Source organism: Lontra canadensis, unplaced genomic scaffold, assembly GCF_010015895.1.
Source record: "Lontra canadensis isolate GAN:19392208 unplaced genomic scaffold, GSC_riverotter_1.0 scaffold27, whole genome shotgun sequence".
NCBI lineage: Eukaryota > Metazoa > Chordata > Mammalia > Carnivora > Mustelidae > Lontra > Lontra canadensis.
The window spans coordinates 10,973,565-11,000,304 of record NW_022631021.1 but is presented as its reverse complement, the minus strand read 5'-3'; the positions used below and the strand labels follow the sequence as shown (position 1 = coordinate 11,000,304).

Genomic DNA, 26,740 nt, shown 5'->3' with positions numbered 1-26,740 from the left:
TTTAAAGTCAACTCTCTGGTAAAGGACAATTGGTACAACTCTTTGATTCTAGAGTAGAAGCTGATAATTCAACTAAAAAGTGCAATAGCAGGTACTTGTTTATGTATATTCTGGTATTTAAATAAAATGGAAAGCTAAATTTTTCTTAAATTAATAATATAGTACCATATAGAGTAGATACGAGTGACTATTCTAACAGTTCTTCATTTTATGCTTCTACTAAGTTGTGACTTGCAATAAATCATTGAACAAATCCATGTCAAAGTCAGACAATCTCCAAAATCTCCAAAATCTCCAATCTCTTGCTACCCTTTTTTAAAAATAATTTTAAGATTTTATTTATTTGACACAGAGAGAGAGAGCATGCACAAGCAGGGGGAGTGACAGGCAGAGGGAGAGGGAGAGAGGGGGAGAGGGACGTAGGTTCCCCGCTGAGTGAAGAGCCCAAAGGGGTCATCGATCCTAGGACCCCGGGATCATGACCTCAGCTGAAGGCTAGGACCCTGGGATCATGACCTCAGCTGAAGGCAGATGTTAACCAACTGAGCCAACCAGGAACCCCCTACTATTGTAAGTTTCTCAAAACTTTTAAGATGTTTAACCTAATCAAGTTTTTAAAATGAGTATGAAAAATTCTTTTTTTTTTAGGTTTAACATTTCATATGATATTCCATAGAACCCATGACTTAAAAACAATATTATTGTGACACAGAATAGTAGAGATTATATATAAGAGCTAAGACATCAGATTTGACAAATTTTGTCATATTTTTATATAACTGGAAATCACTGGAAATAAAATTTGTTACTATCTTTTTTTGCTACAAAAATGTTTTTTTTTTCTTTTCTCCATCAAGGAGTATTAGGCAGTCTGTGTGTTTGAAGAATTTTAGAGCTCCCAAACTCTGCCCCTAAATCAGAGTCTCTGTTAATTTCTATCAAGTGAGATTAAGCAAATCTTTATGGAGAGGAAGGGCATGAAATAAGTGAAGGCTTTTGTATTTGGACAGAGAACAGTTGGACTAATTCCACACTGATGGAGAATTTGTAATCCTAGAGAGAGAGCAGAACCCAAGGTTTTAATGGTTCCAACTGGATATGCTGAAGGGACAACTGGGACCTCACTACTAATTAGCTAAACACCATGCACTTGAGGGATGCAGAGAAGATTCTGGGAGCCAAATTTGGTATGAAAGGATTGGAATCATTTGGCAGACTAGCCCATATTTGAAAGTAGTGTGGGGATAACAAAATGGGCATTTCAGTAACAGCCAAGATGAACTAAGGAGGAGAGCCTATTCTCTCATGACCCTGGCTTGAGCCACCCCCAGCATTTATTCTCCAATCCCAAAGGGAGGAAATGGGCAATTCTAAAATGACTAACACAGATTTTTCAACCATATGGTGGTGAAGGTAAAGGAAGTTTTATTTTTACGAGAAAACACATAAATTCAGTTTGGTTTTTGCACCAGAATATTTGGCAGAAAATTTTTGTCTGTAGTATACTAGTCTACATAATATGTATACATTTTAACATAGTTGTATATGAATGGAAACTTTGTCTTTTCCATGCATTAGTTCTGCTGCACTAGTTTTGTTTCTTCTGCTGTTATCAAAATTAAGCTTTCATTATATATGTAAGATAGAGGAAAATGAAAGTAAAATGAGAAGGGAAAATACTTGAATAATTTGATCGTATATTTTTAAATAACCACAAAGAAATATTCTCAAATATACCTCAGAAATTTACATGAGAAAATAAGTTTAATTCTACCCATTCTTAACATTTGTGTCTTGTTATGTGCTAAGCATTCATATTTTTTAACTTTTTCTCTCATTGTTTTCTTAGGTTTACTGAACCATAAAGGAGGGAAAGAAGAAAACTGGCTCACTATTACAAAATACTTCTCATCCTGATTTTAAAGTCTTCTGACTTTCTGCTTTTTCTCTAAACTCACATTCATGATGCTATGTGTATCATAAAGAAATGCTTCAAGTGTAAAAATGTTAATTGAAAGCTACACCCACACCAAGTTCAAAGAACATGCAAGCCTAAGATAAGTGGCAATGCCTGGTTTTGTTTGGAAAGTTATGCTCAGGAAAACAAACAAACAAAAACCAGACAGGGGGGCATCTGGGTGGCTCAGCGGGTTAAAGCCTCTGCCATGGGCTCAGGTCATGATCCCAGGGTCATGGGATGGAGCCCTGCATCGGGCTCTTTGCTCAGCAGGGAGCCTGCTTCCTCCTCTCTCTCTGCCTACCTCTCTGCCTACTTGTGATCTCTGTCTGTCAAATAAACAAATAAAATCTTAAAAAAAAAAAGACCGATGACTCTTACAGCCAATTGTGAGTGCCCTATAAGTCATCTTTCTATTTATCAAAATTATTAACTATTTTGTAGAAGCATCACCTTCCATGTCTTTCCTTTTCTTTTGTACTTCAAAGCCTTTAGCATTTCATGGTTTGTCTTTTTCCAATATGTTGGTAAAACAGAGCAGATATGAAACTCAAACTGGACCTTGCTTTATTGCTTATTTTAGCCAGGCTTTATTTCAAAATTATGAGTTTTAGCTCTGTCTTCTTTTTCTCTCTATTTATTATTACATAATGTATTACTTTAAAAATTACATACTACTTATTCCTACACAAAAATGTAATATTTAATATAATATTGGTATAATGGTTAACTTCAAAGGCCTGTGTGCTCAACCCCTACACATTCCAAAGAAAGGACCTTTTAACTAGGACCTGGAAGGTAACCTCTGAATATTGGAATATCCTGTCTGAAGACAGTGTCCTTGATACCTGATGACACAATATATGTATACATTGTGAAACACTTACTACAATAAGGTTAATTAACACATCCATCCCATCACATAGTTACCGTGTGTGTGTGTGTGTGTGTGTGTGTGTAGATCTACTCTCTTAGCAGATTTCAATTACATGATGTATTAGTATTAACTACGGTTACCACGAAGTACATTAGATCCTTGCTTGTGCCCTTTGACTAGCATCTCCCTATTTTCCCCACCCTCCAGCTGCTATTAACCATCATTTTACTCTGTTTCTGTGAGTCCCACTTTTTAAAATTCTTATTTTTCTTTACTCTTATTATCATAGTTTCTGGATATAGAAGTCAAGATTTAGGCTAATACTAGCTTAGAGTTAATTTGAATAGCTTCTAACTGGCAATTTATAAAATGAATAAATGAGAGAATACTGTCCTTGGAAGTTCTATGATTTGATATGATACACCTTCTAAAGCTGTAGTCTCTACTTGTTAAACAACTGTCTTAACTGTCTTATCTCACAGATAAGCTATGGCAAGGTCAGGTCTAAAAGGGGAATCTTATGGTTTTGGGTATGAAACTCTTTCTACCATAATAAACTCCTATTATTGCTGAAGTTATTGGTGAAATCATGGACTAAAATAAAGCTTAACCACACTATGGAAACTAAATGATTTACCTTCAAGTAAAAGGAATGCTTCCTCAAGCCATACTAAAAAATAAGCCATGACCGATCTCCATAATTAGATTTAGGGGGTTTCAGTAAGGAGTTCAACTATTGGCCAAGAACCAGGTTTCTTCTGACTCTCAGCTCTGCTGTCTTCAGGGTCATTTATCATTAGGTGGCATCCCACCCTCTTCCTTGGGCTTTAAAAATGGCAACAGTAATTACATGTATAAAATCTAGTTGTTGGAAGATCTAGAAGAGGTCACACCTACCTTTTACTTACATCCAGTGAGGATACACCAGTGAGGAAGGATTCCCCCAGAAAGAATACTCATCTCAGAAGCCAGCATAAAGTCACATGCCCACTCTTTCAGGAGTTCCCAAAAGTGGAATGGAGTTAGAATGACTAAGACAAAGCATCTGGTATGAATAAAGACAAAGCAACAGGGCCACTGTGCATACCTAAATTGTAGTTAGGTAACTGATGCACCCTCCATTTCTGGTCCTTCCTATCTAAATGTTAATTGTAATTCTCCATTTAGATGCCTGCCTCTCTTGTGGGAAAGAAACAATATGCCACAAATTAGCCTTTCACTGTAAAAACAATGCTAGTACACTGATAGTCAAAATACATCAGTGGAAATGAGTCTGTTTTTCAAAGCATTTTCTTCTAACTTGAACTAGTGTAGTCTTTTTGTGAAAATCAGCTTTGTTGCTAAAGGATAAACTATAAGCCTATACTAGTAGTGCAGCATTAACCTGTGTTGTATGTCATTTATTTTCTGAAGTCAGTCAGTGAATCCACCTTCAGTAGATATTTCTTATGTCAGGCTTTCTGAAAAATGAGAAGCCTGAAGGGATCCTCTTGATTTGCCAACTGTGTCACAGTCCGTTTAAGGCAGAATGGCACATGCTTGTGACAAAGGTGATGACAAATGGATATGTACTGAAGGGACAGCACCTACACAGATGAATGAAGGAAATTATGGAAGTACACAACACCAGATAGAAAGCAAGATAAAATTTAGGATTATAAATATCAATGAAACACATTATGTGTGTATATACTATCTTGAATTATATAAAGGTACATATAAAACTAATGTCATTTTGGGGCGCCTGGGTGGCTCAGTTGTTAAGTGTCTGCCTTCGGCTCAGGTCATGATCCCAGGGACCTGGGAGAGAGTCCCACATCCAGCTCCCTGGTCAGTGGGGAGCCTGCTTCTTTCTCTGCCTCTGCCCCTCCCCCTGCTTGTGTTCCCTCTCTCACTGTGTCTCTCTCTGTCAAATAAATAAAAGTCTTAAAAAAAAAAAAGAAAAGACTAATGTAATTTTTTAGAATAATTTCTGATATTTTACACAAATTCAATATTACCAAGAATTGTGAATCTAAATTGTGAATCTAAAAAAGATTCTGTTTTATAATATTTACATCAACTTATATATAGTTATGAATGGAACACTTTTTTATTATTAAGTTAAAATAATATAAGTTAAATATATAAGTAAATATATATATAAGTAAATATATAAGTTAAAATAATATTTCTTGAGTTTCTGTTTTCTAATCTCTCTCCATATATATATATATATACACACACACCAACTTGACATACACACAAATGTTAACTGTATTTGTAGGGGTTAATTTATGCTATCCCACAGTAAGATAAGTTAATAATATTCATGGATACTAACGAGATGAAGATCTTTGCAGGTAGAATTGTGCTCACAGGCATTCAGGATACAATCATCAATGTCCTGTTCACACCTCAAGCCAGCAAAACCCGGATTGCATAAGCAGGAGAAGCCATTAACCACTAAGAACGAGAGAGAAGAGAAAATAATATACCTTTAATAATGATATGGGTATTGCTAATTATTCTCAAGAATGTTGCATTCAAGTAAATGCATTTCATTTTTAACCACAGTAAATGTGAGTTCACAGCTCTCTACAGTATTATCTAAATAACTGTTTTCCTCAGTTCTATTTATAAAAACAATCACAATAAACATTTGGTAGCAGTTTGCAAAGCAACAATGACAATACCCAATTTTTTTCTTCTCTCTTTCATCAGTAAACAATACCTATGATAAACAGGTTTCTTTTACATCAATTAAATTTTCCTTGAGTGCTTTAGGTTTAATAAACTAGAAGTTAACTCATTGTTAAGTTTTTGTGTGACAAGGCAGACTAAAGTGGGTAGTGATCTGAAAGTTGACATTGAGCTACTTAAGCCTTACTTAAAAAGAGCTTTCACATTTCATCATGATCTTTTAAAAGTGAAAATAAGAATCTGTTCTCTATTTTATCATTAATGATTTAAAAAAAAAAAGGTTTCTGAAGCATCTCAAGGAAGTGGTGACCGCATGAATTGTAGCTGGAGCAGGAACAGATTTATGGCTACTTCTAGTCAGTCCCTGGGTTCTTCATTATCCTTGAGATTTACCACATAATCTACACTGTCACTCTGCCCCTGCACATGCACCTGCTCTCGCTCTCACTAAATGTTGAGGTCCTGGGTAGCAACAGAATTTTCAGTACACTGTGTGGTATTCAGCTGGCTTCTAGGTTTCTGTAACCATGCTTCTGGACAGCACATTTACTTGGGCTTTTAAAGAAAACCAGCTCACAGCTGCCAAGAAGAGACAAGGGAGACATAAGAATGGTAGCCCTTTAGGCAGGATTTTACTACTATTAGAGTTTACTTTTTTCATGTGGCACCCTAGTTTTTAACATCTCAGTGAATCAAAATAATTAATATGCAAGTATAGTTGCAAATAATATAATGAGATAATATGGGATCAGCTGTGTTTCCTTACATGATATATATGGCATTATGTATGTTAACAAATTAAAATCAAATGTTAGATTATATGTAATTAAGACATTGTAGAGCATCATCAATCATGATATTTTTAAAAATGTTCATAATTATAAATTCAAGTTTGGATACTGATGCAAATGGGCAAGTAACAAAAACTACAGTCAAATTAACTTTCTATGCAGATAGAGATTCAAATTGATGAATTCTTTTAAAAGAAAAATGACAATAGATAACTTTAAATTAGCAAAAGGTCTGAAAGACAGAGATTGGTGTTCACAAATAAAGCTTGCATTTATTATCAAGAAATATGCTTTTTGAATGTTGGTTATTCTGGGCTAAGAAGCTAAGAATGAAACCAGGTGAGTACCTGGGGAATTAAACTGGATACCACAGCTAAAATAAATAAATGAAAAACCATAATCTGTTTAAAATTTAAAACAAAGAAACAAAAAAAAGGGGGTTTTTTATCCCCCCACATCTAATTTGTTAACTATGGGCTATGTTAAAACTTATCGCCATTTTATCAGGAAATACTATTTTTAAGCATATTGTCTTGTTTTGCTGTTATATTTTTTTTACCAGAAAATACAGTTACTGTTTTTATTAGTTTTTGTTTATAAATATTCCATACTCCTGATCTGAACTGAAATTTTCATCAGATATGCCCTGCCTGAATTTGGATGTACTATTAATTTTACACTTAAATTGACAATGAACATCATTTATTAGTTGTTCTGAAACAAAGCTTCTGATGTGATAAAACTTCATGGTGAAAATATAGATGTATTTTAATAATGTATTGCCAATGTGGTGAATAAACATATGCTTGAGATTTACAATTTCATATTTACATATTAATAATTGTTTCTAATATATAGTCATGTAATAAATAATGTTAACTTGAATTCAGGAAGTTTGGCTTCCCAAACTATCTTCTATTTGAGAAAGTATTAAGAATACAATATCTTAGACTTATGCTGATATCAGTTTACATGTCTGACCTAATTTTTAATAAATGTTTTGGGTCTCTGGTAGTAAAAATCTCTTGGATGGGGGGGTTAAAATATATTATGGTTAATTCTATTATGAAATAGGTTAATATATCAGGTACTCAAAGTTTATATCTTCCATAATATATTATGTATGACCTCCAAAGTTTTAATAGGTAATGTTGCATTACAAGTAGCATATTTGAAAATTATACTTTCTTACTGTATAAGGAATTATGACTTAAAGTATTTTCTTATATTTTTTCTTTTTTCTACTATTTATTCTTTTAAAGATTTTATTTAAATTCCAGTTAGTTAACATACAGTGTAATATTAGTTTTAGGTGTACAATATAGTGATTCAGCACTTCCATACATCACCTGGTACTCATCACAACTTATAAAAATCATATGCATATTATAATCACATGCATATTATATCACTTAGAATATATCAGATTAGTCCCATATATAGCCATATATAATCATTCTTCTAGGGTTACCTAGATCTAAAAGTGTTGCTAACTATTCTCTGGGGCATACTGTTATGACCCTTCCTTATTTTATAGTGAACATCAGAAATTGAAGAGTCATTCCCAGCATTCCCAAATACCAAGGGGCTTGAGATCAGAAAAAGGATAATAACGACTTATTTCAAGGTAATTTGAGAATTTCACAAATTTAAAAACACAATTTTAAAGTGACAAAATCTGAAAAAAAAGAAGAAAAGAGAAAAATGATGGTAATGCCAGCTCAAATCAGGAGTAGAAAGCAGGTGGCCCATAACTCCAAAATATATTTTGCTTAGCTGCCATAGTGTTAGAAAAGTTAATTCTGTATTAACATCTACATAGATATTCCAGTTTGTGAGGGCCCCACTTCTATCTGTTGTTTTAAATTTGGGCTGCTTCACACAATTTGGAAAAAATCAGTTATGCTCTTTAATGACATGCATTTACAAAGCTCTGGTTTAAAGAAAATAATTCAAAATTTCAGCTGAATCATACTATTTCAAAATAAAATGACTTTTCTTCAAAATGTTCTTCCTCACAGATAATATTAACCATTTATTCATTTAGTGGAGGATCAAAAAATATATTTTAAAAGTGATAAAATAAAACAAGATGGACAGTTTTTTTTGGTCAACATCCTTCTAGCTCATTCTTTTTTCCTCTTCATGCCCCATAGTGATATCCAGTTCACAGGGCTATTTCATGACCCGTTTCTCCTGTGTCTCAACAAAAATTATCCATTTTAGACTTGTTCTTCCATTTCAAAAACCATGTTCTAATATTCAATATTTCTCCTTTATCTTCTTTCTCCCTTTCTTTCCTTTGATTTTTCCTTTTCTTCTATCTTCTTTTTCTTCTATAAATTTAAATTTCTTCAGGAATACACATTTGATAGGAGGAAATGTGTGTGCGTGTATGTGCATGTGTGTCTGTGTAATAGATTTGATAAAATAATGATTTATTTTAAATCACTGTAAGCAGTGTTTCTCCTACCTATAAGTACTCTTTAAAAATCTATCATTAAAAATAAAGAAAAAAATGGCTAATTCTAACATCAGAACTTAGAAGTCAAATCTCATTAGATTTTCTCATTTGCTACCATTATAATCACAAAAATATAAATGAATTAATCATATGTGGGGGTGTTTTGTGAAAATAATAGGGATTGGCTTTGATATTCATCAGGATAAAATCAGTAAATAATCAAGGTTGTATATTGACTTATTCCATTATTGTGTCAGAATCTACATTAGAGTACTCTATAAGAATTGCTGTGACTGAGTGAACTCACTGTCATAGCAATATCCATGCAAGCAAGGGCTGGAACTGCACTCATTGACATTGATCTCACAGTGTGGACCTGCAAAGCCTTTTGCACATTGGCACTGGTACCCAAGAGGAGATATTTCCAGATTCATTTTCTTTCCAAACTCAGCACCATTCTCACAAGGATCAGTAGCCTCACAAGGCCCCAAATCATGGTAAGAATCTGAAAGGGAAGAATCAGAGTGTCCATGTTTATTTAATGAACAAATCCCAACTGCTGTCACTTATGTGGCATATGTCTGCGTAAATGCATTCAACATAGTCTCTAGGCAGTGACTCATAATTTTCGTCAATATTACCATTGTGATTCTCTCTATATATATTACAATTTAAGAAAGAAATGTTATTTATGATTTCTATGCTTCATCTAACAAAGCACCAGCAGGCAGCAATGTTAAGTGACAGCATCTTAAAAATACCATTTTGTTTTTTCATACTTTACACCTCTTGTTCAACAATGTTCTCTGAAGACATTGCAATTAAAAAAGTACATTATTGATGATTGATTCTCCCTGGGTTTTTTGTCTCTCTTTCTGTTTATCTGGTACCCTGGAGGTTGCTATCACTATAAGCTTTGCTTGATGGATTTGTTGCTATTCTCAAAACAAGTACAGTGAAAAAAGAATATTTTAATAAGGTTTTAATCTTAAGAGTAACACCTCAGCCCGGAAACTAAGTTTTAAATTTTACTCAGGGACTGTAACTAGATAAAGCGACTGTCACTGCATAAAATATACACAAGTATTTAGAGATAAGAAATAAGATGCTTGACCCAAGGGAATACATACCGAACAAAAAGTGAGGCATAAACAGCATTAAATTGTTCAACAAAGCAAAATCGTTACTCAGGTTTCAGTTTTCCAGACATAGTAAAAATATTTGTATATTAGGTATTTGGCAAGTACTTAAATAATAGCATCCATTCATCAAAATATGTAGCATATACATACAAACAAGTGCCTGGCTGACTATCTCCGAGAAGAAAATAACAAATAATCATTAAGTCCTTTACTCAGATTTTCTTAGTAAGTTCTCAGCTGTAGAGATGAAGGGATAATAAACAAACTGCATTAAGAGATAAAGTTTTAAAAGTTTAGAATATTATATGCAAACAATGAGTCATGGACCACTACATCAAAAACTAATAATGAACCCTATGGTGACTAACATAACATAATAAAAAAAAATAGAAGTATAGTGGTAGTTGGAAAAATTTGAAAACCTCTGGATCCCTATGATCCTCCCCTTCTTGTTATCAAGGAAAAAAAAAAAAGTAGGACAATCCTAGAAACTGCTGAAGACATCAACAGTGTATACAATGAAAGATCCAAAATAATACAGTTAGTGTACCAAGCTGAGGGACACTGGGGTATTTCAGTGGGTTAAGTGTCTGCATTCGGCTCAGGTCGTGATCTCTAGGACCTGGGTTTGAGCCCAGGTCTAGTCATGGAGTCTGCTTCTCCCTCCCGGTGTGCCCCTCCCTCTGCTCGTGCTCTCTCTCACTCTTTCCCTCCCAAATAAATAAATAAAATCTAAAAAAAAAAAAAAAGAAAAGAAAGAAACTGTACCAAGTTGAATAGACACCCAGTACCTCAGGTTTCCAAGTTCAGTAAAAGAAATAAAAATAAAACCTACTTCCAAAGAGCATAAAAACAAATTATTTCCTTCAATTAAAAAATCTATTAAGTGGCTTTTTCCAGCCACTATGCAAAACAGAAGGGAGGTTCCCCCCAAAATTCAAAATAGAATTACCATATGATCTAATAATTTCACTACTGGGTAGTTAAAGAATACAAAAAAACAAAAACACTAATTCAAAAAGATATGTGCACCCTTATGTTTATTGTAGTATTATTTACAGTAGTCAAATTATGGAAGCAGCCCAAGTGTCCATCAACAGATGAATGGATAAAGAAGACATGAGATATATATAATGGAATATTACTCAGCTACCAAAAAGATGAAATCTTGCCATTAGCAACAACACGAATGGATCTAGAAAGTATAATGCTAAGTGAAACAGGTCAGTCAGAGGAAGACAAATACCATATGATTTCAGTTATACATGGAATTTAAGAAACAAAACAAATGAACAAAGACAAAAAGAGATAAACTAGGGGCACCTGGGTGGCTCAGTGGTTTAAAGCCCCTGCCTTCGGCTCAGGTCATGATCCCAGGGTCCTGGGATTGAGCCCCACATCAGGCTCTCTGCTCTGCAGAGAGCCTGCTTCTCCCTCTCTCTCTGCCTGCCTCTCTGCCTACTTGTGATCTCTGTATGTCAAATAAATAAATAAAATCATTAAAAAAAAGAGAGATAAACTAAAAAACAAACAAACAAACAACACTGAACTATAGAGAACAGACTGATGTTTACCACAGAGGAGGTGGGTGGGAGGATGGGTGAAATAGGTGAGGACACTTATCATGATGAACACTGAATAATATATAGAATTGTTGAATCACTATATTGCACAATTGAAACTAATAAAACACCATGTGTTAGCTATACTGGCATTAAAAAAAAAGCTGTTATGTTAATATGTTATAAAAGGAAGGAAGAGTTAAATGAAATTCACAAATTTGAAATAATATCTCTGTACACTAGGACAAGATCATATAATCCTTTGTGGTTCATAGGACTTGGACCTGTGTGCACTGAGAAGATGTTAAAATCCTTTCTTAAAACTTGTAATGAGCTATGCTAAGCCTGTTCACACTGAGAATTACACTGCATTTCTAAGTTGTACTTAAAAACATATATAACATTTATTTTTTTTCCCTGAGGTTTTATTTTACTGAAAACTATATCTTGTTGACACAATTTAAACTCGAGAACCATAGTAATATACATTTTATTTGCATACATAGTTGGTAGGAAAAATTAAAAACCTATTTTCATTAGTTTCCTTTTACAACTATGTCATCAATATGCAAAATCCCAAATGCTTAGGTTTCAACTGAAGTTGCACTGGTAGTAGAAATGTGCATTTAACTGAACTATTTTTCCTTTAATTGAAATTTGCATCAATCAAATTAGTATGCTATTTTCAAGTGTATGAATCACTTTTAGTATCAAGTTCTTTATGATATTATTAAACTTCTTAAAGAAAAATACTGGTTTTGAAAGCTTTAAGTGGATATTGATGTTTATGAAAATGTGAAAATGCTAAACATGAATCCATATTAGTCTAGTGGTTTGAATTTTTTCTTTATGATGACTCAGATAAAGAAAAATGCTGTTTAAAAACTCTGAAGTGATAGCAAAATTCAGAAATTTATGAAAAAGTAGCAATATTATAAATTAGTACATAATAGGTTAGGCGCTACATTTCTGTTAGAAAGTGTCATATAGGAGATATAAATGACAGTAATAAGGGCACAATGACATCCACTACAGAGATACATGAAATGGAAATCAAGTCCTCCAGCTTTCACAGTCTGCAACAAAAACTTCAAAGGATCAGCCTGGACAGCTTAAATTCTTTCACTGCAGAGAGTTAGTGGTATACATTCTGGGTAAACAGAGTAGTTCTTCATGAAGCATACGTCAAAGTATTGAAGATGTACTGTTTATATCCTCTTAAAACCCATTATGAATCTATTATCCAAACTGTAAAAGACAATGCTTTTTACTAGATGATACTGTGTGTCTTTAATGGATATTAAGGTGGTAATAAATATTTTTGTGCATTGTAAATGACCAGAGAGGTCTACAGTTATCTACCATTGGAAATTTCATGTAGACTAATGAAGCCTGAGTGATGATTTTTTTTTAAGATTTATTTATCTGAGAGAGAGAAAGATTGAGAGAGAGAGAGAGAGAGAGCATGAGAAAGGAGAGGGTCAGAGTGAGAAGCAGACTTCCTCCTGAGCAGGGAGCCCAATGTAGGACTTGATCCAGGGACTCCAGGATCATGACCTGAGTTGAAGGCAGTTGCTTAACCAACTGAGCCACCCAGGTGCCCCTGAGTGATGATTTTTATGGGGAGATATTATCGGTCTCTTTCTACTACACCTCCACCTCTGTTTCCATTTCTAATTCTGTCATCTCTATCACCCATCACTCTGTCTCCCAAATGCTGAAATGCACAGCTCCCAATCAATTTCGAAGATTTAATTTCTTCTCAAAGTTAGTGGTCAGTGAGACAGAGAACAATGGAAACAACCACATTTTTTCCCTCATAATCCTTAGATATTTCCTCATTTATTTCCCCATAATCCTCATTTATTAGTGGCACATAAGTTGGATGTATTTTATAAATATTGGCCATATATTAGAATTTGCAATTTAAAATATTCAAATAAAAATTACATACAAATGGCCTCTGATTTACTTTGGTTTATGATTTTTCAACTTTACAATGGTGCAAAAGTGACATATGCATTCAGTAGAACTGCACTTCAGATTTTCAATTATGATCTTTTCCTGAGGTAGCAATATGTAGTATGATACTCTTGTGATGCTGGGCCACATGACTGAGATTAAACAATCAATAGACTTACAACCATTCTGTACCCAAACAACCATTCTGTTCTTCACTTTCAGTAGAGTGTTTAGTAAATTACACAAGATAGTCAACTCTTTATTATAAAATAATCTTGTTTTAGATGACTTTGTCCAATTATAGTTAATGTAAGTGTTCTGATCACATTTAAAAGTAGATTTGGCTAAGCTATGATGCTCGGTAGGTTAGGTATTTTACATGCATTTTCTGCTTTTGTTAAATTCAACTTATGACAGGTTTAGCTAATTGGAAATTGAGGAAGAACTGTATATTTAAGCTGTACAACATAATGACTTGATACATGTACACATAGTGAAATGATTACTGTAGTCAAGTTTACTAACATATCTGCTCACATAGTTACAATTTTTTTGTGTGTGTGATTGAGCACAAAAAAGTATATGTATATATATATATACACACACATATATATAGTATTGCTAATTTTTGTTGTACTATTTTGCAATGTTAGCTTAAGTTTTATTTTAAAAATTACAGTTACAAAATGGAAAAATTGTCTTTCTGTATGATATCATTTTGAATTTTGGAAATAAAAAAAGAAATTCTATTATATTATTTCAGTGCATTCAAACTGAAAAAGTATCAAAGATGAAAGATAATTGAGACCAAAGCAAGAAAAGGGTGACATAGTTCTTTAATCCAATAATTTCTGCATTAATATTTATTTTAAAACATTGTAAATTTTAGGTTAAGATAAGTCCATTGATAGTAATGTCTGTCTAATAGGAATATTTTTAATCCTTTATCATAAAATTTTTATGGAGTTACATAATCTCACAGAAACTAATGATCTGATTATTCTTAACTCCCCCTTTCCCTTCTTCACCTATGTTTCTAAAGAAATATAAACAAACATCATGTCTTAAACCAGTCTCATCACCACTTTCAGAACCTTTGTCCTGTTATTTTTTGTCCCTCCCATTTTACAAAAAAATTCAGTCATCAACGTAATGGAGTATGTGGTTAAAACTGTGAATACAGGGATACCTGGGTGGCTCAATCAGTTAAGTACCCACCTTCTGCTCAGGTCACGATCCAAGAGTTTTGGGATCTAGCCCATGTAGGGCCCCCTGTTCTGTGGGGAGCCTGCTTCTTCCTCTCCCTCTGCCCTTGCATGTCCTCTCTCTCTGTGTCAAATAAATAAAATCTTAAAGGGTCACCTGGATGGCTCAGTGGGTTAAAGCCTCTGCCTTCAGCTCAGGTCATGATCTCCGGGTCCTGGGATCAAGCCCCATATCGGGCTCTCTGCTCAGCAGGGAGCCAGCTTCCCCCTTTCTCTCTTTGCCTGCCTCTCTGCCTACTTGTGTTCTCTGTCTATCAAATAAATAAAATCTTTAAAAATTCTTTTAAATTTAAAAAAATTAAATTTTAAAAACAAAAAAGTTAAAAAAAAAGACTGTGAACACAGGAATCACAATCATACGCTAGAAAATACTTACTTTATACAAAAAGAAGAGAGTAAGTTAGGAGAGTGGAACAAAAATATATGTTAAGACATATAGAAAAAAACAGCAAAACTACTGGCATAAATCCTACATTATCAATAATCATGTTAAGAGAAAGAAGCCAGTTATAAAAGTTCACATCTCATTATATTTATATTAAATGTCTAGAATAGGTAAATCTATGGAGGAAGACAGTAGAGTGTGGCTGCCTAGAGTTGGAGGAGGGAGGAGATGAAGAGTGACTGCTAATGGGTACAGAGTTTCTTTTAGGGGTGATGGAATGTTCTTAAATAATGTGGCAATGATGGTTGTTCAAATCTATGATTATGCTAAAATCTGCTGAATTGTATAAATATGTGAATTTTATGATATACAAATTATATCAATAAAGCTATTAAAATAAAATAGGGTAATACTATCTTTTTTAATAATATTCACTGATATTCCTGTTAAACCCTGGTTAGTCTCCATTAGGTCAATCCACTGATTGATTAAGGGAAGAATAGACACCATATACAACTAAGAATTCAGTTGATCAGGGTCATTTGCCTATAATTTTATTTTCTTAAAACGTCCTTATCTGACTTTGGTATCAGGATGATGCTCAACCTTTAAAATGGGTTTGGGAATATTTCCTCCTTTTCATTTTTTTCTTCTTTTTGGAAGTGTTTGAGAAGGATTCTTCTTCAAATGTTCAGTAGAATTCACCATGAAAGGGTCTAGTCCGAGGCCTTTCTTTGGTGGGAGGTTTTTGATTATTGATTCACTCACTTTACTCATTATTGGTTTATTCAATTGTTCTATTTCTTTATGATTCAGTCTTGGTAGGTTGTGTGTTTGTAGAAATGTATCCATTTCTTCTAACTTACCCAGTTTGTTGGCATGTAATTGTTCATAGTAGTCTCTTAGACCCTTGTATGTGTTTTCTGCGGGCATGGGTGAAATGATTTTTTTTAGCAAGGGTCTGAAGGGCTAAACCCCTGATCTTGATAGCCATAGTAAATTTAGCAGCACTGAAAGCTAAAGGGAATCCCTGAAGTGCAGGATGGTGAGATGAACTTGAGAAAATGAGAGAGTGATCTTACAATGAACAAGGAAAGAGAACAGACCACAATTTACATCAATCTTGGTCTCTCAGTGGAGAGTGGTACAGTGGTAGAAAAGGACAAAGGGATGAAGCACTATGAGAAACTTCAAAAGAAGCCAGAGAAACTCAGGTACAACACACAAATGAAACAATTTTCTCCAAGCCATGATATTACATAAGCCAACTCTAACCCCAGATGCCACACTGAAGTGAGTGGGGGGGATCCCAAAAGGAGAAATCCCACAAAACACAGATTATTTAACACAAAAGAAGCTGGCATTTAATCTGGGAATAGTAAACTACCTTATATCAACAATGACAATACTTTTAAAACAAGCTTTTAGTCAAGCTTATTTTATGTCCTCAGCAGCAATAGTACCTTCAATGATATGCTGAGATTAAATATAAAAGGAAGCTGCTTGTCTGCAAGTTTACATTTTTAGTACTGTATGTTTTGATCCTGTACACAAAAATCAAGATGCTGACTTTCAGTTTAATGAAGAGCAGGCAAACTTGGGACACAAAACCCCCCTACATCCCAATGCTGTGATACATTGTACAATACTGGGGATGTCACTCAAGAATAATATAAATCTTTTGCTTTTAAGTGGAACACCAAGTATTTATCAGGGAATAGTCTAAGAGCTCAGTCTAGATCCTTGCCTAGTCATTTTCCCAATCCCTTATCTTAATGCCACTGACAGGATTACAATTTTCAAGAATATTTCTCCTATCACAAGACATTTAATTCAAATTTTAAATTAAAATATGGTACATAATGGCCCAATAAATTAATCCATCTCAAGTAATAGGGTTGATGAAGTCAAAAGTTTGAAGAAAGCACAATACTAGTCAAGACTCAGAGGCTTCTAGGTCACATGACTACAGCTTTAATACAAACAACTCTAGTCTCACAGGTGGTCTTAATTTGTCATCACATTTTACAAAATTATGTTTACTTTGGAAAATAGTAATAAATGTATATATGTAGCTTCTACTCAGAGTAAATAAAGGATAAAGGTAACAATTTAATGAAAATATTTCTAGCATTTGTATGTTTAGGGAGTTTTGATTCACTGATGAGGCATATAAAGTCAATGTAAGGTAAGATCTGACGCATGATTTAGGTAATATTCATAGTAATAGCACTCACTTAGGGGTGCCTGGGTGGACAAATGGGTTAAGCCTCTGCCTTTTGCTCAAGCCATGACCCCAGGGTCCTGGGATGGAGCCCCACATTGCTCCCTGCTCAGCAGGGAGCCTATTTCTCCCTCTCTATCTGCTTCTCCCCCAGCTCATACATACCCCCCACCCCATTAATAAAGAAAATCTCGAAGAAAATAGTAACTATTACTTAGAACTTAAAACACACTAGGTACTATCTTATGTGGTTTATATGTGCTAACTCATTTTAACCTTATAAAGAACCTGTGAGTGGTTATTGCTATTATCCCCTGTTTTTTGAAATTTATTTATTTTTTTTAATAAACATATAATGTATTTTTATCCCCAGGGGTACAGGTCTGTGAATTGCCAGCTTTACACATTTCACAGCACTCATCACAGCACATACCCTCCCCAATGTCCATATCCCCACCACCCTCTCCTGTCGCCCCTCCCCCCAGCAACCCTCAGTCTTTCAGGTTGAGTCTTTTATGGTTTGACTCCCTCCCAGTCCTACCTTCTTTTTTTCTTTACCAACCCCCCAGCCCCCCACATTGCATCTCCACTTCCTCATATCAGGGAGATCATATGATAGTTGTCTTTCTCCGATTGACTTATTTTGCTAAGCATAATACACTCTAGTTTCATCCATGTCGTTGCAAATAGCAAGATTTCATTTCTTTTGACGGCTGCATATGATTCCATTGTGTATATATACCACATCTTCTTTAACTATGCATCTGTTGATGGCCATCTAGGTTCTTTCCATAGTTTGGCTATTGTGGACATTACTGCTATAAACATTCGGGTGCATGTGCTCCTTCGGAGCACCACATTTGTATCTTTAGGATATATACCCAGTAGTGCAATCGCTGGGTCATAGGGTAGCTCTATTTTCAACTTTTTGAGGAACCTCCACACTGTTTCCCAGAGTGGTTGCACCAGCTTGCATTCCCACCAACAGTATAGGAGGGTTCCCCTTTCTCCACATCCTCGCCAGCATCTGTCATTTCCTGACTTGTTAATTTTAGCCATTTTGACTGGTGTGAGGTGGTATCTCATTGTGGTTTTGATTTGTATTTCCCTGATGCCGAGTGATGTGGAGCATTTTTTCATGTGTCTGTTGGCCAACTGGATGTCTTCTTTGCAGAAATGTCTGTTCATGTCTTCTGCCCATTTCTTGATTGGATTATTTGTTCTTTGGGTGTTGAGTTTGCTAAGTTCTTTATAGATTTTGGACACTAGCCCTTTATCTGATATGTCATTTGCAAATATCTTCTCCCATTCTGTCAGTTGTCTTTTGGTTTTGTGAACTATTTCCTTTGCTGTGCAAAAGCTTTTGATCTTGATAAAATCCCAATAGTTCATTTTTGCCCTTGCTTTCCTTGCCTTTGGCAATGTTCCTAGGAAGATGTTGCTGCGGCTGAGGTCGAAGAGGTTGCTGCCTGTGTTCTCCTCAAGGATTTTGATGGATTCCTTTCTCACATTGAGGTCCTTCAACCATTTTGATTCTATTTTCATGTGTGGTGTAAGGAAATATTCCAATTTCATTTTTCTGCATGTGGCTGTCCAATTTTCCCAACACCATTTGTTGAAGAGGCTGTATTTTTTCCATTGGACATTCCTTCCAGCTTTGTCGAAGATTAGTTGACCACAGAGTTGAGGGTCTATTTCTGGGCTCTCTATTCTGTTCCATTGATCTATGTGTCTGTTTTTGTGCCAGTACCACACTGTCTTGATGATGACAGCTTTGTAATAGAGCTTGAAGTCTGGAATTGTGATGCCACCAACTTCAGCTTTCTTTTTTAATATTCCTTTGGCTATTCGAGGTCTTTTCTGGTTCCATATAAATTTTAGGATTGTTTGTTCTATTTCTTTGAAAAAAATGGATGGGATTTTGATAGGGATTGCATTAAATGTGTAGATTGCTTTAGGTAGGATAGACATTTTCACAATATTTGTTCTTCCAATCCATGAGCATGGAACATTTTTCCATTTCTTTGTGTCTTCCTCAATTTCTTTCATGAGTACTTTATAGTTTTCTGAGTATAGATTCTTTGCCTCTTTGGTTAGGTTTATTCCTAGGTATCTTATGGTTTCAGGTGCAATTGTAAAAGGGATTGACTCCTTAATTTCTCTTTCTTCTGTCTTGTTGTTAGTGTAAAGAAATGCAACTGATTTCTGTGCATTGATTTTATATCCTGCATTTTATATCCTTTACTGGATTCCTGTACAAGTTCTAGCAGTTTTGGAGTGGAGCCTTTTGGGTTTTCCACATATAATATCATATCATCTGCAAAGAGTGATAGTTTGATTTCTTCTTTGCCAATTTGGATGCCTTTAATTTCTTTTTGTTGTCTGATTGCTGAGACTAGGATATCTAGTACTATGTTGAATAGCAGTGGTGATAACGGACATCCTTGCCGTGTTCCTGACCTTAGCGGGAAAGCTTTCAGTTTTTCTTCATTGAGAATAATATTTGCAGTGGGTTTTTCATAGATGGCTTTGATAATATTGAGGTATGTGCCCTCTATCCCTACACTTTGAAGAGTTTTGATCAGGAAGGGATGCTGCACTTTGTCAAATGCTGAAAAAGCATTTATTGAGAGTATCATATGGTTCTTATTCTTTCTTTTATTAATGTTTTGTATCACATTGATTGATTTGCAGATGTTGAGCCAACCTTGCAGCCCTGGAATAAATTCCACTTGGTCGTGGTGAATAATCCTTTTAATGTACTCTTGTATCCCATTAGCCAGTATTTTGGTGAGAATTTTCACAACTGTGTTCATCAAGGATATTGGTTTGTAATTCTCCTTTTTGATGGGATCCTTGTCTGGTTTTGGGATCAAGGTGATGCTGGCCTCATAAAATGAGTTTGGAAGTTTTCCTTCCATTTCTATTTTTTGGAACAGTTTCAGGAGAATAGGAATTAATTCTTCTTTAAATGTTTGGTAGAATTCCCCTGGGAAGCCGTCTGGCCCTGGACTTTTGTTTGTTTGGAGATTTTTGATGACTGTTTCAATCTCCTAACTGGTTATGGGTCTATTCAGGTTTTCTATTTCTTCCTGGTTCAGTTGTGGTAGTTTATATGTCTCTAGGAATGCATCCATTTCTTCCAGATTGTCAAATTTGTTGGCATAGAGTTGCTCATAGTATGTTCTTATAATTGTCTGTATTTCTTTGGTGTTAGTTGTGATCTCTCCTCTTTCATTTATGATTTTATTTATTTGGGTCCTTTTTCTTTTCTTTTTGATAAGTCTGGCCAGGGGTTTATAAATTTTATTAATTCTTTCAAAGAACCAGCTCCTAGTTTCATTGATTTGTTCTATTGTTTTTTGTTTGTTTGTTTGTTTGTTTCTATTTCATTGATTTCTGCTCTGATCTTTATGATTTCTCTTCTCCTGCTGGGTGTAGGCTTCCTTTGTTGTTCTTTCCCTAGTTCTTTTAGCTGTAGGGTTAGGTTGTGTATTTGAGACCTTTCTTGTTTCTTGAGAAAAGTTTGTACCACTATATATTTTCCTCTCAGGACTACCTTTGCTGTGTCCCACAGATTTTGAACCGTTGTGTTTTCATTATCATTTGTTTCCATGAATTTTTTCAATTCTTCTTTAATTTCCTGGTTGACCCATTCATTCTTTAGAAGGATGCTGTTTAGTCGCCATGTATTTGGGTTCTTTCCAAATTTCCTCTTGTGATTGAGTTCTAGCTTCAGAGCTTTGTGGTCTGAAAATATGCAGGGAATGATCCCAATCTTTTGATACCAGTTGAGACCTGATTTGTGACCCAGGATGTGATCTATTCTGTAGAATGTTCCATGTGCACTAGAGAAGAATGTGTATTCTGTTGCTTTGGGATGAAATGTTCTGAACATATCTGTGATGTCCATCTGGTCCAGTGTGTCATTTAAGGCCTTTATTTCCTTGTTGATCTTTTGCTTGGATGATCTGTCCATTTCAGTGAGGGGAGTGTTAAAGTCCCCTACTATTATTGTATTATTGTTGGTGTATTTCTTTGATTTTGTTATTAATTGGTTTATAGAGTTGGCTGCTCCCATGTTAGGGGCATAGGTATTTAAAATTGTTAGATCTTCTTGTTGGACAGATCCTTTGAGTATGATATAGTGTCCTTCCTCATCTCTTAGTCTTTGGCTTAAGATGTAATTGATCTGATATAAGGATTGCCACCCCAGCTTTCTTCTAATGTCCATTAGCATGGTACATTGTTTTCCACCCCCTCACTTTACATCTGGAGGTGTCTTCAGGTCTAAAATGAATTTCTTGTAGGCAGCATATTGATGGGTTTTGTTTTTTTATCCATTCTGATACCCTGTGTCTTTTGATTGGGGCATTTAGCCCATTAACATTCAGGGTAACTCTTGAGAGATATGAATTTAGTGCCATTGTATTGCCTGTAAGGTGACTGTTACTGTATATTGTCTCTGTTTCTTTCTGATCTACTACTTTCAGGCTCTCTCTTTGCTTAGAGGACCCCTTTCAATATTTCCTGTAGAGCTGGTTTGGTGTTTGCAAATTATTTCAGTTTTTGTTTGTCCTGGAAGCTTTTTATCTCTCCTTCTATTTTCAATGATAGCCTAGCTGGATATAGTATTCTTGGCTGCATGTTTTTCTCGTTTAGTGCTCTGAATATATCATGCCAGTTCTTTCTGGCCTGCCAGGACTCTGTGGATAGGTCCACTGCCAATCTAATGTTTTTACCCTTGTATGTTACAGACTTCTTTTCCCGGGCTGCTTTCAGGATTGTCTCTTTGTCACTAAGACTTGTAAATTTTACTATCAGGTGACAAGGTGTGGACCTATTTTTATTGATTTTGAAGGGCGTTCTTAGCATCTCCAGGATTTTGATGTTTGTTCCCTTTGCCATATTAGGGAAATTCTCTCCAATAATTCTCTCCAATATACCTTCTGCTCCCCTCTCTGTTTCTTCTTCTTCTGGAATCCCAATTATTCTAATGTTGTGTCGTCTTATGGTGTCACTTATCTCTTGAATTCTCTCCTCGTGGTCCAGTATTTGTTTGTCTCTCTTTTGCTCAGCTTCTTTATTCTCTGTCATTTGGTCTTCTGTGTCACTAATTCTTTCTTCTGCCTCATTTATCCTAGCAGTAAGAGCATCCATTATTGATTGCACCTCATTAATAGCTTTTTTGATTTCAACTTGGTTAGATTTTAGTTCTTTTATTTCTCCAGAAAGGGCTTTTATCTCTCCAGAGAGGGTTTCTCTAATATCTTCTATGACTTTTTTGAGCCCAGCTAGAACCTTGAGAATCGTCATTCTGAACTCTAGATCTGTCATATTACCAATCTGTGTTGATTAGGTCCCCAGCCTTCGGTACTGCCTCTTGCTCTTTTTTTTTTTTTTTTTTTTTTGTGGTGACTTTTTCCACCTTGTCATTTTGTCCAGATAAGATTTGCTTTCTCCTCCTCTGGAATTCTGCTGTTCTCCTTGGTGAGTGAAGTTGATCTTGGCTGGGTTTCTTGTTGATCTTCAGGGGGAGGGGCCTGTTGTAGTGATTCTCAAGTGTCTTTGCCCCAGGCATAATTGCACCGCCCTTACCAGGGGCCGGTGTGAGTAATTCGCTGGGGTTTGCTTTTGGGAGCTTTTGTTCCCTGAGTGCTTTCCCTAAAGTTCCAGAGGACGGGAATGAAGATGGCAGCCTCCCCGTCTCTGGCCCGTAGGAGCTGAGAGCTCGGGGTCCCGCTCCTCAGTGTGCCCTCAGAGAAAAGCGCCCAACCGCCCCTGTCTCCCTGGCCTCTGATAGCACTTGGAGGAAAGTGCTCAATGGGTCGCACTTGGAGAAAAGCACCCAGTGGCTTCCGTCTCCGTGGCTCCGGCTCTGTGAGCTCCGAGCTCACCCAGCCTTTGACCGGTTCAAGGTAACCCTGAGCTGAGAGCTCACTCTTTGGCTTTGTCACTGTAGCAGGCTTCCCCGCTCTAATACCTGCAAGCTCTGTGACACTCAGAAACCCCTGGTCCTTCTGTGACCCTGCGGGACCTGGGGTTACGCTGACCCTCTGTGGGCTTCCTCCCGGTTTAGCCTCTGGAGCAATGTCCCTCCGTGGAGCAGACTTTTAAAAGTCCAGATTTAGTGCTCCATTGCTCTGCTGCTTGCCGGGAGCCGGCCCTTCCCCTCACAGTCTATCTTCCCATCACTTTGGATTCACTTCTCTGCAGGTCCTACCTTTCAGAAAGTGATGATTTTCTGTTTCTAGAATTGTTGCTCTTCTTCTCTTCAATTTCCTGTTGGATTTGTAGGTGTTCACAATGGTTAGATAAGCTATCTAGCTGATCTCCTGCTACCTGATGTCATCTCATTCTGCTACTTCTCCACCATCTTGACTCCTCTCCCCTATTATCCCCTTTTTTTAGGTGAGCAAATTGTGTCACAGATTGATTATGTCAGTAGAGGAGAGATGCTCTGTCTCAGACATCTGGCCCCAGAATCTATGAATTCAATCACAGTGCATTGCTGTTCCTTATACATTTCAGTTTTTCAAAACTGTGTTTGTTGGTTGGTTTGATTTTTAAAGTAAGAAGTACCAAGTAATTTCATGTAAATAATCTTAAATTAAAAATCCATTTTGTTTTGTATTTAATCTGTGATGCCTACCAGTTGAAAATCATAGGTTTTGATGAAAATTATTACCCTAGTTCTAGTGATTCTATGCAAGCAGAAAATATACACACCTTTTAAAAAAGGCTCCAAATATTAAGTCCTAGGAACTAACATTCATCTTTGTTTGAAAGTTCTCCAAAATGACTTTTTAAGTAAACTTGAAAAAAGTTAGTTGTATGTTCCTCTAGGCATTCATTGAGTATTATCAGTCAGTGATTGGTTTCAGCAATTTCATGGCATCAATCCTCAACTAGAGTGATTAAAGGTAGTGAATTTAGGGTAATGTCTAAAATTGAACTACATAGAAGCAGAAAAATTCCTATATCTTATCCATATGTAATAAAACTCTCCTTGTATATGAAAAACATTATTATATTCTGAGGAATATTAAGTCACATTTAAATTCCCAAGGGAAAAAAAATGTTCTTCTGAATATATTAGAGATTTAATTATTCAATAGACTTTACAGAGTATATTTGTGCCATCATAACATTGAAAAATCAATATGCATTACTCAAAAAATATACACTTGATAAAACATATTTAGCCATAGCAAATTTTAAGAGTTCTGAACTTCCTTAAATCCATTAAGCACATAAACCATCAAATAAACCATCAAATGTCAAAGATGAAGCAATTGCATATTATCTATTTAAGACAACAAGGGTGAAGAACACACGTCATCCTTACTAAAATCTCTGCAATAAAGAAAATGAATTGATTTTAAACAAATGGGTTTTAATGGATTTATAAATCCAAATAATTTCCCTACTGAGATATGCATAATATTTGATTCTAATCTTCTCATCTATTTAACTGTTTAGAGAATATAACTTATTCAAAAACAAAAAGAAAAAAATATTTCATCTAGCAAATATATAGTGATAACACATGGGGCAAGATTGGTAGTCTGGAGGAGTCAAGCATTCAAGCAGATAAAAAGAAAAACAAAATTCCAGGCCTCATGAACTTTGAATTTTCAATAACGGTTGATGTGTGTCTATGAGTGTAATATTTGTCTTAATGGAAATTCATAAAGGGTACAATGGGACAAAAAGGAGGGTCAATAGTAAAGACTAACCAGGGCAGTGACTCTTCAACATAAGTATCTCAAAATTAGTAGAAGTCATTCCTATACAAAATATGTTTTGAAAATCGGTCCATAAACACAAAATTCCTGATAGTTAAATTATCTAAAGCATGCTAAATTGCCATGTGTTTTTATTGGTAATCTAATATCACTGTCTAATTCTTCTTCAGTCCTTACCCTTCTATGGCCATTCAGTAATTCTTCAATATCTTTGGAGAGATTGAAAAAGACATCTCTCCTCACTTATTTCATTCATGAAGTTTTGTTACCTGAAGTTCAATTCAGAGAGAGTACATTCCAGAAGTCTACCAAGAACTTTGGCAAATACTGTCAGGAAGCAAGTGCTCATTCAGATATCTCTGACTATCCATCATCACATGTACTGTTCTGGTGTTTCTCACTTGTTTATTAATGCTTTTCTTTGACAGTGAGCAGCTTGTTTCCCATTATTTATAATTTATTTACTTATCTGTTCAACCCTAGCATAGAAATAAACGAGATTCAGCCTTGCTAACCTTTACCTCTGTGAGAAACAAATTTACCCCAAAATACACTATTTATATTTATATATATTTTTTGGCATTTACCTTATTGTACCCAGTCAAAACTCTGTTTTTCAAAATTGTTTACGTTAGGGCGCCTGGGTGGCTCAGTGGGTTAAGCCTCTGCCTTCAGCTCAGGTCATGATCTCAGGGTCCTGGGATCGAGGCCCACATTGGGCTCTCTGCTCAGTGGGGAGCCTGCTTTCTCCTCTCTCTCTCTATGCCTGCCTCTCTGCATACTTGTCATCTCTCTCTCTCTGTTTCAAATAAATAAATAAAATCTTTAAAAAAAAAATTGTTTACGTTAGCTCCACTTGTCCGTTCTTCATTTTTTTCATTGAGTACATATGTAATGAAAATGGATTTATCTGTGACAGTTTATGTCCTGTGATTGGACCCTCCCATACCCTGGTTGATTTTCTTTTTAATTTGTATACAGTAAAGTTTACACTGGAGGCACCTGGGTAGCTCAGTCGGTTAAGTGTCTGCCTTCCACTCAGGTCATGATCCCAGCCCCAAACTGGGTCCCCTGTTCAGTGGGGAGCCTGCTTCCCCCCTTCCAGCTCTCCTTGCTTGTGTGAGCTCTCTTTCTCCCCTTCCCCCCATCAAATAAATAAGTAAAATTTTTTTAAAAAAAGTTTATACTGTTAATTTCTATCAATTTGACAAATGCATAGATTCATGTGTCTATCACTTGAATACCACCCAGAACAATTACATCAACCTAAAGATTCTCTGGAATGCCCCCACTCAAAATAATCTATCCATAAGCTTTCTGGCAACCACTGATCTGCTTTCCTTATAGTTCTGCCTTTTCCTGAATGTCACATATTGCATGGAGCACTGGGAGTTATAAGAAAACAATGAATCATGGAACACTACATCAAAAACTAATGATGTACTGTATGGTAACTAACATAACACACACACACACACACACACACACACACACTCACGAATAACCAGATCTCTGCCTTCAACTTCACATGGTGATCTGCAAAACTATGTGTCTGTGGCTAGATTTTTCCCTTTTAATAAGGTCACCAGTCATATTGGATTAGGGACTCATCTTACATCAATATGACTGCATCTTAACTATTTGTACTTGAAATGACCCTACAGCCAAATAAGATCACACT

General features: G+C 35.5%; 1 protein-coding gene across 1 annotated transcript in view; it reads right to left on the bottom strand.

The window, feature by feature from the left end:
• EYS (eyes shut homolog) overlaps positions 1-26,740 on the bottom strand; it is a 1,652,140-nt gene that overhangs the window by 1,225,284 nt on the left and 400,116 nt on the right. The window contains 1 exon segment of the mRNA XM_032864581.1: positions 5,158-5,279. Coding sequence (XP_032720472.1) covers positions 5,158-5,279 — 122 coding nt within the window.